Source organism: Colobus angolensis, unplaced genomic scaffold (assembly GCF_000951035.1).
Source record: "Colobus angolensis palliatus isolate OR3802 unplaced genomic scaffold, Cang.pa_1.0 Scaffold37, whole genome shotgun sequence".
Taxonomy (NCBI): domain Eukaryota; kingdom Metazoa; phylum Chordata; class Mammalia; order Primates; family Cercopithecidae; genus Colobus; species Colobus angolensis.
In genome coordinates this window covers 6,873,666-6,887,462 of record NW_012117043.1, presented here as the reverse complement: position 1 = coordinate 6,887,462, position 13,797 = coordinate 6,873,666, and the positions used below count along the sequence as shown (strand labels likewise).

The window sequence follows — 13,797 nt, the reverse complement described above, 5'->3', positions numbered from 1 at the left end:
GGGTACTTTTCCCTACATGAATCCTGTTCCAAGCGCCTAGGTTAAGGGGGGAAGTCACTTTGAAGGTGATTCTTCCTTTGCTGGGAGCAGGATCTCTTGGGCCTTAGTTCTCTGCATCCAGTGTATGGGTTACTTGGCAAAGGATTATGCCCAGGGTTTGGAGAAACCATGTGGAAGGTAACCTAGTTGGTAGACTCTCAGGAGTGATCTATTTCTGGTGATGGAGTCATCCATATTTAAGCCAGGGCCACTTCTCTTGAGCTGATCTGGACCCTCTTTTTTGTGACGGTCCCTTTGGCACACTCTTGAGCGAGAGTGAAACAGCCCAGGTCGGGAGCAGAGTCCTGTTCCCATTGGGTTTTCTTGGCCATGAGCTTTGGCTCCGTCTTTTGACCAATTTGAGCCAGAAGAGTGTTCAGAGTTGCATGAATCAGGCCTAAGCAAAGGGAAAGGAGACTCTCCTTTTTTTGTCCACATATGGCAGAGGAACAAGCAGGTACCCGCTAGGTATAAGAATGGGGCCCTCAGGCAGGCCAATGAGGACTTTGTCTAGCTCTGCTTGGCTGAAGGCCTGTACCCGTGACCCTGGGACTGGGCCCTGGGGACAGGAGACCGACCCTTGGACTGAGAGGGTAGGATAGTTGGAAGGGTGTCAAGGTGTTTGCAGTCCATCAGTCTGGCTCTCAGGACCATGTGGACCTCAAGCATGTCTCCTCCCCTGCCCTGTGGGCTTCCCTTCCCTGGGCGCAGTCTGTCCCTTCCCAGTTCACCACTTGTGTCTCTGCTCCAGCAGCTGTGGCTGGGTGCGGCTGCCAATTAAGCAAGTGGGACTGTAAGTGGCAGGCTAAAATTAGGTGTATCGACACCCCCAGTCCTCCTTTCATTGGGGTTGTTCTGAGCCTTCTAGACTGTAAGTTGACAGTCACCTGCCAAGCTTGAGGAGCGGGTGTGGGGCAGGGCCTCCCGGGAATGTGAGTTTGGGGAGTTCTGGGTTACTGGCTGCTCTGAGCTGGGGTCTGTGTGTGTGCGCGCGCCTGCTGCTTCCTCCCCTGCAGGTTCTGACAGGAACAGCATGGATTCCGTGGATAGCTGTTGCAGTCTCAAGAAGACTGAGAGCTTCCAAAATGCCCAGGCAGGCTCCAACCCTAAGAAGGTCGACCTCATCATCTGGGAGATCGAGGTGCCAAAGGTAGGGGTGGAGTCCCCCAGGCTGGTTCCATGGTAACCCTCAAAGCTCCCTGGGGCCAGGGCCATTAGACCTGGGGGAGGGAGCTGGGAGAGGAACAGTAAACCAGAAGGACCCCTGGGTCAGCCAAAGGCTGCGGGGAAAGGGCACACTACACTTTGCCAAGGCTCAGAGAGCTTCCTGCAACATGGAATTCCTCCGGCTGCCTCCAGGAGCATCTTATTCTTGTACTTCTCAAACTCGCAGGCCTGTGTGTCTCTCCCTTGGGGGTGGTTCTTGCATATTCTGGGGCTGAGATCTATTTGGAAAAAAGCACTGAGGCCGTAGGGGCCAGCCAGAATCCCTTCACTGAGCTCTGCTCAAGTGCTCCAACGTAAAGTGTATTTTATAATTGAGCAAAGCATAAATCCATATTTTAGAGAACTTGAAAAGTATAGAAATATATGCAGAAAATAAAAATCAGCTCTAATCCCACCCTTGAGAGTGACTGTGAAAGATTTTTATTTCCTTCTCATCTGGCACCCTGTGGTTTTTAAACAAAACTGAGATTATGTCACTTTAATTAATACTTTAAATATTTAACAAATTAATTTTTGTGTGTTCTTCTTTGAAAATGTAATTGTAACTGCATTATTCATTGTGTGAATGTCAGTTGACTTCATCAGTCCCCCATTCCTGAGTGCTTCAGTGGTTTCGAGCTTCTTGCTGTTAGAACTTACAACATATTAGCTTGATCTTGATGTTTGTCTCTGGGGCTCGGAAATAATGTGTCAGACCGCATTCTCCCAGGGCCCTGGGCTCTGGGCTGGGGTGGAGATTTGACTTGGTCTGAACTCTGGGTCAGAGTGGCTGTTTTGACCGTGGGTCGCCAGCTCTCTTGGTGGTTTCCTCCCTGGAGGGTCCTTACCCATCCTGCCTGCTTTTCCTTCAGTGGTTACAAAGGGCTTGACGAGAAAGGCTGTGCCTGAGGAGGGACCATGTCCCCAGTAGCTCCTCTGGGAGGGGGTGGCTGGGGGTTGTGTGGGAGCCCGTCTTACGTCTTACGTAAGGGTTAAGTTTGGCTCCTCCTGTCCGCCTTGAACTCTGGCGCACTGGGCACTTCTGCGTGCCTCCTGCTCTGCAGGCTCCAACCTGCTGTCACATGGCAGTGGGAGCCCAGGGTTCTTAGACCTTCATTTTCAAATCGAGCCCCTTTATCTTTGGATCTGAGTAGACCTGAGGGAGAGGGGCACGAGAAATCGTGTGCTGGCAAAACTTCTCAGCATGGGTTTTAGAGGAGAAGATGCTGCTCCCTTTGCGGCTTTCTGGGTCTGGGCCACATTTTTGGGATGAAATGGGAACTGCTTGGTCCTGGAGCCAGACTGCCTGGTTCAACTTCCTGGTTAGCAGCTGTGTGACCTTAAGGTAGTTCCTTAGCCTCTCTGGGCTTGTTTCCCCGTCTACAGAATGGTGATAAAGTTATCTGTGTTTCATAGGTACTATGAGTAAGTGTAAGTGCTTAGAATAGTCCTGGAAAATAAATGCTGACATGGTAACAGCTAATATGTTTGAGCGTGATCTTGTGTAAAACAGAAGTAGGTCTTTGGGTGTCCAGGGAATTGGTTTCCCGTTAATCCTCTCAACTCTTTTTCTCTTTCTGGAAGCACTTAGTCGGTCGGCTAATTGGCAAGCAGGGGCGGTATGTGAGTTTTCTGAAGCAAACATCTGGTGCCAAGATCTACATTTCAACCCTGCCTTACACCCAGAGCGTCCAGATCTGCCACATAGAAGGTCAGTGGCATCTGCTGCTTGTATTCCCTCTTACCTGAAATACTAAATAAAAGTGTCTAGCATCTGAGTTTCAATTGCTATCTTTTTGGAATAGGAAACCCCACTTCTCATCCCAGGGAAGGGAGCCTTGGGTGTCTTCCCTCCAGCCTTTCCCCCATTTCAGGTGCCTGCGGGAGACTTAGGTCCCTCCCTACTCTGATCTTTGGCCAGGAGAAGTGTGGGTGCTTGGTTGGGCGGGGCCTGGGTCCTGGGTTCACAGTGCCCACCACCCCATAAAGCCTCCTCTCAAAGCAGAGGTGCCCTGTGTACAATTCCCCTTTGGTGTTTTCCCAGCTGCCTACCTCTTCCTGTTGCATGGAAAGCATGGATCATAATGACAGAGGTATCATTTGAAAGGCTTCGATGCCTTTCTTCCTAAAGCAGAGCTTAAGTGTTTTGGTATTTCAGAGATGCACTTGGACTCTATGCAAAGTCCAGTGGAGTAGGGTATGTGGCTGTGTTTTTGTGAGTGTGTGTGTGACTTTCCTCTTATAGTGATTGTGTGTCCTGCCCCCATCCTCTATTTAGGCTCTCAGCATCATGTAGACAAAGCGCTGAACTTGATTGGGAAGAAGTTCAAGGAGCTGAACCTCACCAATATCTACGCTCCCCCATTGCCTTCACTGGCGCTGCCTTCTCTGCCAATGACATCCTGGGTGAGCATGCTACTGGGTGATCCGGACTTCTTGCCTCTTTCCCCGAAACCTACCCCAAACAAGAAACTCCCCAGACCTCAGGCTAAGAAGGCCAAGTGCACATGAGTGTCTGTGCCCTCCCCTCTCTGGCCTCCACTGGTCGGTTCTGCTATGGGATTGTGTTCTGGGGTCAGGGGTTAGGTGGTGATAGTCCTGGCAGGAAACCAGAGGCCTCTTGGTCCCCATGTGGGAGGACCACTTTCCTTGGCTCTGCTGCCTGGGCACCTTTTAAGTTTTCTAGGCATTTGCTTAGGAAGGATGGTGTAGTTCAGCCAGGAGATTGGGTGTGTCCAGGGTCGCCATTCAACACCTGAGACCTGAGTGGGACTAGTATCATGGGTTTGGATGGTGCTTGTTGTTTCTTCTGGTTGAGTCAGGCCTTAGCAGTGGCCCTGGTGAAGGATCTCCTTCCCCTTCCTCCTCCCCAGGAGGTGCCTAAATTGCGAAGAAGAATGAATACTTCCCACCAGGCCCGGAAGCCCAGTGACTCTTTGGAGGTGGCCCCAGGAGTTTGGCAGAGGGAAGAGCTGCCATCTCCGGGGCTCCTGTGTGCGGCTGACTGCAGGGTCTCTCAGGGCCATCGCCCATATCCTGCAGTATGCCTCTGACCCTAGTAAGGCCTCATCTCACCGGGAGTAGAATTGCAGAGTTCTGTGGACCAAAGACTACATTTTACACAGATGGGCTTGACTGTGCTGCTCCAAGGAGATTGCCCTCCTGGGTGTTTTTTTTTTTTTAAAGGATGATAGGCATTTCAATTTTGTGTCTTCCCCTTTGCAAAGGCCCTTGGACTGGAGAGAAAGGTTCGGGGTGTCTTTTTCCTGTGGATATTTGAGAGTGGGCTGAATACCACTTTATGCTTTACTCCTGAATCAAGAGTTTTTTTCCCAGGAGGCTCGGTCCTAGACTCTCTTTTTTTCTTTTTGAGACAGTCTTACTCTGTTGCCCAGTCTGGTGTACAGTGGCATGATCTTGGCTCACTGCAACCTCTGCCCACCAGGTTCAACCGATTATCCTGCCCCAACCTCCTGAGTAGCTGGGATTGTAGGTGTGTTTCACCATGCCCGGCTATTTTTTGTATTTTTAGTAGAGATGGGATTTCACCACATTTGCCAGGCTGGTCTTGAACTCCTGACCTCAGGAGGGTAAGCAGCAGGAGGGAGAGCAAATAGGAAGCAGACTCTGCTAGACCTTGACCACCGACCTGACCTGAGGCCACTGCTTGCTCTTGGGAAGGCAACGTGGATGCTGTCAGCTCATAGGCTCCTGGGGTCAGCTGCCAGTCCACAGGAGTTGGCTAAAGGGCCTGAGGGCCTGCCTACTGCTTATTTTCAGGAGTCCTGTTCTCAGTGGCCACCTCATTCCTGTGTTTGCCCTCCCTGGGTCTTACAGATTCATCAATGGAAGTGGGAGGGAGGGCACCGCTGGTAGGTGGACCCTGCCAGGCCTGTGCAAGGCCCAGCACTACCTCCGCAGTTGCTTCTTGGTTGCCCAGTATCTGTGGGACCCTCCCTGCCTGGCCCTGAGGTGAGACTGTCCCTAAGGGCTGCTCATAGTATTGCAGGACAACAGCCACAGGGGTGTTGCACATTTTCTATTGTTAAAGTAGTCCTTCAACCTCTGCCTTCTGGGTGCCGTGTTGTCTTGAGTTGCCCTTTTCAAAGATGTGCCAGCCCAGAGACTTGCCCTTGGGCCTCGGGACTTATTCAAAGATGAGATGAGAGAGATTGTTTCGGTGACCGCTGCCCCTCCCCCTCTATACAGCTCATGCTGCCTGATGGCATCACCGTGGAGGTCATTGTGGTCAACCAGGTCAACGCCGGGCACCTGTTCGTGCAGCAGCACACACACCCTACCTTCCACGCGCTGCGCAGCCTCGACCAGCAGATGTACCTCTGCTACTCTCAGCCTGGAATCCCCACCTTGCCCACCCCGGTGGAAAGTAAGTAGCGCCCTGAGGGTTCGGGAAGGGGGACCCCTGGGGTGGCCTGTTCTGCCCTGGATCCTGATCAGGAGGAGGCTGTTCTGGGATCCTTCATGGAAGCAGCGCCCTTCAATTCTTGCCATTGTTATGGAGCTGGGGTGGGTTTCCCGGTGAGGCAGAGCTGGGGTTTCCACTGGCTGGCAGAGTGATGGGTGTTGGAGTAGAGTTTTGACACAGGGATTCAGATCCCAGCTCTGCCATGAATTGTTTTTTAATTTTTTCTTTTTTTTCCCCTCAAAGCCAGTGTCACAGTATCTGCCACCTATTTATGATCTGTTAAAGGGGGTGATACCCACTTGTTCCAGGAATTAGTATTGAATACTGTATGTGTTACATATAAAGCACTTGATGCATATACTGGTTACCATAAAAAAAACCCCTAAGTCCAACAAGCCTGTGCAGTGTGTTGGGTCATCTGTGTTTAGCAGATGAGAAAACTGAGCCTCAAGTGACTTGCCCGAGTGAGGAGGATCTGGGGTCTGAGCCAGCCTTTGTCATTACTATCTTTGTTGTCCTTATCAGAGAGGATCAAATGTCAGAACATAACCCATTCCTCACCAGGGGCTGGCGGGGTCCTTCAGTGCAGTAGAAAACTTTTGAAGTGATCTGTAGCTTTTTGTGTGTTACTTTTTTCCTTTTGGAAGGATAAGGATTTAGTTTTCATCAGCTTCTCTAAAGTTGCCTTAACCCAGCAGTAAAGACTGAACTGGTGTCCGAGGGGTAACTGCCAGGGGTTCTCTCTAAGGGTCAGGACCCAGCACAGTCAGCCTCATGTCACACGTCCTCATCCTGGCCAGCCTGGGGCAGCTGTTGGGGTGCTGCTGGGAACCTTTACCTCATGGTCTCATCTGCCTCTGACCCACAGTGGGTTAGTGACCCCTTGATCCTGGGCGACTGCCCAGGTGCTCTCAGCACCTTCCAGAGGCAAAGGTTAGAAGAAGGGGGTTTAGGCCCAGGAGGCCCCTTCTGGTCAAGCTCTCCATCTGAGTTGTGGCCTGGAGCATACCCTAGGTACGAGGATGCCAAGATCCGCTGCACTTGATTTCTTCAGGGGCTTTCTCTTAAATATAAGGCTGGCCCTGGCCCCCATTCCTGAGTGCTATGTTTACTTGGTTTATTCCTACTCGTTTGTGTCCCTCTTGGGTCCCAGTAAGTTTTGGAGTAATGGATCTAGACTGAATGCTTTTCAGTCTGGATGGCCTTGGGGGCAGCACACTTGCTAGGCTGAACTTCTCACATCCAGGTTCTTCCCTCAGCTGGTCTTGGGCTTGGGGGAGGCTTTGCTTGGGGCCAGTTGCTGTTCCTGTCCCCTGCACTGCGGAGGTGCAGGTCTCTGAGAAATAACCCAGGGAGGTGGGTAGTGGCCAGGTGGCCCTTGGTTCCCTGCCCTGGGCCAGGCATTCCACACACTCCGCTCCCTGCCCTGCAGTAACGGTCATCTGTGCCGCCCCTGGTGCGGACGGGGCGTGGTGGCGAGCCCAAGTGGTTGCCTCCTACGAGGAGACCAACGAAGTGGAGATTCGATACGTGGACTACGGCGGATATAAGAGGGTGAAAGTAGACGTGCTTCGGCAAATCAGGTGAGCGGAGATGCCTCAGACAGGCCTACGCCCTGCTTGTCTGGGATGTGTGATCTCTGCATGGCTGGCTCAGTTGTGCCAGGGCTTGGGTGAGGGTTAATTCTTCTCTCCTGCTGCTTACTGTGTTTTAGCGGAGTCTGATAGAAACAAACTCCATTACTCGCTCAGCCAAACTGAGCTAGAAGGCCTGTCTTGTGGAAAAATCCTCAGCATCATCCTTCAAAAGGGAAGCTGGGCCAGGCGTGGTGGCCTGCTGCAAATCCCAGCACTTTGAGAAGGTCACTTGAGCGCAGGAGTTCAGGACCAGCCTGGGCAGTATAGCAAGACCTCATCTCTACAACAGCAACAAAAAAGGAAAAAAGTGAAGCGGGCTCCTTTTTAGGAATTTGCTGTAGGAAGTCCCTCTGAGGTCAGGCTTGCAGCAGGGCCGGCTCTCTGTGTTTGGGTGTGCCGTGAGCCGTGGCCTGCTGCAAAGTACGAACCCTCTGCTTTGCTGCATTCCAGGTTGTGGGCGTCAGTGTACAAAGATGAATACTGGCTTGGAGTGGAGTCAGCCTTCATGTCCATGTTAAACTTGTTCCTTTCTTGCCTTCCCAGGTCTGACTTTGTCACCCTGCCATTTCAGGGAGCAGAAGTCCTTCTGGACAGCGTGATGCCCCTGTCAGGTAACAGCTGGGGCCTCTGGCTTGGGGGATTGTTGGGGACAGTTGTCGAGAGTAGATCTTTCTCTCTCAGAGCCTCCGTTCTCACCGGGAGGACTTATGCTAACATAGGTTGCTGCCACTCAAGAGTTTCTGATTGAATAGATCTGGGCTTAGGCCCAGGAACTTACATTGCTATCAAGTTCCCAGGTGAGACCAGTGCTGCTGATCCTTTGAGATCCACTGCTCTAGACTGTACTCAGACCTCAGGCACTGAAGGGCTTCCAACAAAGGCACTTTCCAGATTATAGTCCAGACCCAAAGTCTTAGCCCCGGTGGTAGAGGGTGTGCTGTACTGCTCAGCCAGGCCATAGCTCCACAGGACACAGTGGGGCCACCCTATCTGGTGTCTTAGACTGTGAAAGCGTTGTCAGAGGGAAGAGGACTGGCAAAATCTTGGGCAAATTACTTAGCCTCAACTTTCACCCCAGAACATGGGAATGGTACCTGTCTTTTGATGCTGGCTGTGAGAATTACATAAACCTAAGGTCTGGTGTGTAGAGGGTGATGAAATGGCAGCTGTTTATGGCTAGGAATTTTGTATTTGTAGGTAATAGTTCATCCCATCCCATTCCCTCCCCAGGTTTGCCCCTTCTGATCTTCTTCTTGCTTGTCTTAAGCAATTAAATGCATTAGAAATACTACAGTCTAGCTGGAGTCGGCTCAGAGGGAGCACTAGGGCAAGATCTTTGTTTTGCTTCTTTTATTGCTGTTGCCCCTCCTTCCTCTCGGATTCTGTCCTTCTAAGCGATCTGTCCAGACCCAGCTGAAACTCCTTCTCCTTAGTAAGATTTTCCCAGATCTTCCTTGGTAAACCCCTGTTTCTCCCATCCTTACCACTGCTTGCCTTGGGTGTATTGTTCTATGTTAACTTTTTTGTAACCCAGCAAAGCTGAATGCTGCTGCAGCACCTTGCCCCCTCTGAGTGGCTGCCCTTATTGGGCTGTGTGGCCAACTGCCTGGGTTTGATTCCCACCTTCACCACTTGGGAACTGGTTGACCTTCAGGAATCCACCTCTGCCTCAGTGTTCTCTCCTGTAAAGTGGGGATAGCACTGCGTGTTACTAATTTGGTGGAAGAACACGTACTATATGCTCTGCATTGCCAACGCCCGAGTTGGTGGTGGTGGTGGTGGTGGTGCTGCTGCTGCTGGTGGTATTGGTGGTGATGTTGGTGGTGAAGGCAAGAGCTTCTGTCCATCTGTTGTCTGTGCTCCAGTGGGCAACATGCTGCAGCGGCCCTGAGTTTATCCACTGGGAGTCGTATGGAGGCCTAGGCTCTCTCCCTGACCCGGGTGGATCTCCCCACTGCAGTCCCACAGCATCTGAAGCATTCTACTTGGAATGCACCTGAAACTTATGTATATGACAAGGGTGCCTTGCCTCAGTGACAGCCTAAATGCTGCTTTTCCTTTTCCTCCTGAAGACGATGACCAGTTTTCACCTGAAGCAGATGCCGCCATGAGTGAGATGACAGGGAATACAGCACTGCTTGCTCAGGTGTGTGATTGGTGGGGGTAGGGGAGGCAGGCTGGCTGGGTTCTTGGGAACTGACCTTTCAATGCCTTCTTTCCCGTGGCTTGGCCCTGGATTGACCAGTAGAATTTAAGGAAAGGTGCATGAAGTAGCTAATACTTGATATTAGTCTGTTCTCACATTGCATAAAGAAATACCCGGGGCTGAATAATCTATAAAGGAAAGAGGTTTAATTGACTCACAGTTCTGCGGGCCTGGGGAGACCTCAGGAAACTTACAATCATGGCAGAAAGGGAAGAGGCACATCTTACATGACGGGCAGGCAAGAGACAGTATGTGAAGGAGGAACTGTCAGATACTTATAAAACCATCTGATCTCGTGAGAACTCACTATCACGAGAACAGCATGGGCACACCGCCTCATGATCCAATCACCTCCCACCAGGTCTTTCCCTCGAAACATGGGGATTATGGAGATTACAATTCAAGATGATATTTGAGTGGGGACACAAAACCTAACCAGATCATACTCCCCCCTCCCCACTTCTTCAGGTGACAAGTTACAGTCCAACTGGTCTTCCTCTGATTCAGCTGTGGAGTGTGGTTGGAGATGAAGTAAGTTCTGCCCTTCTTTTCCTTCTGTGTTGCTGACCCGAAGTAATGGATTGATTAAGAGCTGGTCCAGGGATTTGTTTCCTCTTGAGTTAATCAGAGGATATAACTGTAGACAGGCACCTCCCAGGGGACACTTTGGATATCCTGGTTGGGGGTGGAAGTGTCAGTGTCCTCTAGTGAGTAGAGGCCAGGGATGCCTCCAAACATCCCATAGTATTCAGGACAGCGCCCCACCGCAAAGAATTATCCAACCCCAAATGTCAATAGTGCCAAGGTGGAGAAACCCTGTGTGAGACCTTCTGGGACCTTCCGTAGGTTGGGTTTTTCTGTCTTCTATCTTACGGTATGAAAGCTTAGATTTCTTCAGCATATTCAAAAGCCTATCCTGGCCAGGTACAGTGGCTCACCCCTGTAATCCCAGCACTTTGGGAGGCCGAGACGGGCAGATCACTTGAGGTCAGGAGTTTGAGACCAGCCTGGCCAACATGGCAAGACCCCCATCTCTACTAAAAATACAAAAATCTGCTGGGTGTGGTGATGCACACCTGTGATCCCAGCTGCTTGGGAGGCTGAGGCAGGAGAATCATTTGAACCTGGGAGATAGAGGTTGCAATGAACCAAGATTGTGCCACTGCATTGCAGCCTAGGTGACAGAGCAAGACTCTGTCTCAGAAAACAAACAAACAAACACCTATCCTCGTGCCACAGCAGCCAACAGAACACTTAAATAAATGTTCCTGTTGGCTAGAGCACAAGCCATTTCCCCCCCACCCTGTTACTCGTTTTTTTTTGGAGACAGAGTCTTGCTCTTGTCCAGGCTGGAATGCAGTGGCGTGATCTTGGTTCATTGCAACCTCTGTCTCCTGGGTTCAAATGATTCTCCTGCCTCAGCCTCCCAAGCAGCTGGGATTACAGGCATGTGTTACCACGCCTGGCTAATTTTTGTATTTTTAGTAGAGGCGGGATTTCACCACAGGCTGGTCTTGAACTCCTGACCTCAGGTGATCCACCTGCCTCAGCCTCCCAAAGTGCTGGGATTACAGGCATGAGCCATTGCGTCCAGGCTACACTGTTAGTCTTGTACATCTCTTGCCTGCAGTGGCAACTGGGGAGGGGAGAGCTCATGCTGGCTTGGGAGATGGCCCCAAGGTGTCATGGACAAAGCTTTAAGGGAACTTTCTTTTTCTAGGTGGTGTTGATAAACCGGTCCCTGGTGGAGCGAGGCCTTGCCCAGTGGGTAGACAGCTACTACGCAAGCCTTTGACCCCGGTTCCCCATGCTGTTTCCTGAGAGTCTTTTTTTGCACTGTTGAAACTGGGCTTGGCACTCAAGTCAAAGATTAACATCAGAATAACAAACATTGCCCTCTCCAGAAAGTCCTTTCTTCCTCCATACTGTAGTCCTATTGAGAAGACGTTTCGTCTCTGAGAAAAAAGGATGAAACTATGGGTTGGTTCTTTTCTCAAAGCTAAAGGGTAGTGTTTAACAAGCCAGCTGGCTTATCCTGGTTCTCAGCTGTTTAAAAGAAAAAAAAGAAAAGAATAGAAACAGTCTCAACCAGATTGTCCTCTTCCCCTGTTCCATTCCCTTCTTCCTTCTATCTCCTTCCCCGGCAAAATGCAAACAAACTGGCAGACAGGCCAGGGATGTGTGTTGCTTGCTTGAGAGGGTTTCTTTCACTTCAAATCTTTCTTCAGGGAGCAAGACATGAACTGACTAATTGGTATCCACTACTTGTACAGCTTACATAAATGAATTGATGATATTTAACCAGTTTTTATAAACTTCATCTAGGTCTCTAAATACAAACTTTTTAAATTGCAACTGTAAATATGAAATGGTCATCACTCCTGACCTTGGTCAGTGGGGAGGGGAACTGGTATCCTGCGAAGCCTGGTTGTAATTTGTACCTATTTTCTATTTGTGCAAACTCTGTAAATATGTGTTTAAACAAATGTAATATTTTGTACAAGATACACTGGAGAACAAAGGGAACTCAAGATTTTTCCAGCCACATATCACCTGTAAGTAGAAGTCAACTCTGCAGTGCAGCTGCCGCCCTTGGCCCCTCTGGCCAGGGCCCCCGTGGCTTCCTGCGCACTGGACGGTTGACTGTGTGGTAGAGACTGTGATCTGGGAACTTTTTGCTGTACAAATCTGTTTAAAAAAAAAAAAAAAAGTAACTCATTGAATTAACTTGCAGTGGTGTGTTTGATTCTTTTTTAGACTGGCTTCAGCATTGTGCAGTTTAAAAATAAGTAACTTAAGTCACTTAAACTTACATAAATCTTCAATTGTATGAACTATAGCTTTGAGTCCATTTTTTTCCAGTGGTGAAGAACTGGGGAGGGGTGGAGAGTGAAGAGTGGGGCGGTGGGTGTGGCGAGCTGGATCACAGGCCCCACACAACCACCTCTACAGGAGACCCGTGGTTTTTTGAAGACAGTTTGGCCAGAAATTTCTATCTGGCCTTTTCTTCTCTCTCCTTGTTCCACCAGGTGGCAGCCAAGTGTCCTCTGACTTCCTTCACTGCATATTAACGAGCCAGTTTAAAGCACTGGCTTCTAAAACAGGTTGTGCCTTCTTTGGTTGTCATTCTTAATAGATTCATGAAGTTATTTAATCTACTATAGTGATGACAATGATGTAAGAAATACATCATTATGTATGGGAAGAGATACTGCCTCAGTAGCCCTTGCTCTTAAAGAAGGCTCTGGCCACTGCTGCCCAGGCCTACCCCAGTGCCCCGCCCCTGCCCCCTACGTTTGAGGCCTCTGGCTGCAGGGCTGTTGAGCTTGAGCTCTAGTCTTTAGAGAGCTAATGTAGCCTGAGGGTCATTCAGATTGGAGGTATTCTCCCCACCGCACAACCACTCCTGGGAGTTCCTCCCAGTTCCAACCCAGCTGGCTTGTTCTCCTTCCCGTCTCTCTGTCCTGGCAGAAGACTGCAGCCCCATGAGTCTGAGCTGTGGCCATTGTCAGGTGCCCATCTTCCCCTCCATCCAGGTTCTCACCTGTGTGGTTAACAGCCTCCGTTTCCCTCATCTGTAAGATGAGATAACCTCATAAGGCAATTTAATCATGGAAATGCCCTCTGCTTCTACAGGGCTTGGTTTCAGGGAACTCCCCTGCAGTTCTTAGCCACTGTTGGCTTTAAGTCCTGGCAGGAATTGGGTGTGACTTTGGCCAAGTCACCATACACCCAGGTCTAAGCCTTTCCTCTATAATCCAGCATTGCTGGAGCATGAAAAGGTCTATGGAAGCCTTCCGACTAACTTAGGAAATGCGCCCAGAGCCTGGTGTGCAGGTTGAGCTTTTATCTCCAGGGAACCATTGAGGGGTTTCAAACATTAAAATGTGATTCTGGTGCAGGGAAAAGGATGGGTGAGGTGGAAGTGTAGACACGAGAAAAGGATTCTTCTGGGGTGGAGCCTGGGGCAGACAAGATGTGATGAAGTCAGGATCCTCAGATAAAGCCCCCTGCGCTTTCATGAGCGGGATGGGCTGCTACTCGGGACTCCCAGGCCTTGGAGTCCTACCCTGCAAGGGTGCCTCCATTAAACTCAGTTTGGAATGCCAGAGGAAGAGCAAGTTGGAGGCTGGTGAAGGACTTGTACTCCTCGAATAAATGCTTCTCAGATTGTTATGGGTCTTTGATTAATTTCCAGAGTTCTGAAAACCTTGACTTTTAACCATTTTGCCAGAAATCTCATTGTTCTCAAGGAGGAGCAGATTTATGGAGGTCCTCGCTCC

At 50.2% G+C, this 13,797-nt stretch overlaps 1 protein-coding gene across 4 annotated transcripts in view; it reads left to right on the top strand.

The window, feature by feature from the left end:
* The window catches only part of AKAP1 (A kinase (PRKA) anchor protein 1), a 37,409-nt gene extending 25,061 nt beyond the window's left edge, over positions 1-12,348 (top strand). For all 4 annotated transcript variants that reach the window (XM_011953728.1, XM_011953727.1, XM_011953725.1 and 1 more), the window contains 9 exons: positions 1,056-1,189; positions 2,830-2,956; positions 3,524-3,651; positions 5,455-5,632; positions 7,104-7,254; positions 7,852-7,919; positions 9,381-9,454; positions 9,983-10,045; positions 11,235-12,348. In XM_011953728.1, coding sequence (XP_011809118.1) covers positions 1,056-1,189; positions 2,830-2,956; positions 3,524-3,651; positions 5,455-5,632; positions 7,104-7,254; positions 7,852-7,919; positions 9,381-9,454; positions 9,983-10,045; positions 11,235-11,309 — 998 coding nt within the window. In that variant the 3' untranslated portion in view covers positions 11,310-12,348. The remainder of the gene's footprint in view (positions 1-1,055; positions 1,190-2,829; positions 2,957-3,523; positions 3,652-5,454; positions 5,633-7,103; positions 7,255-7,851; positions 7,920-9,380; positions 9,455-9,982; positions 10,046-11,234) is intronic.
* Positions 12,349-13,797: the final 1,449 nt, after the last annotated feature.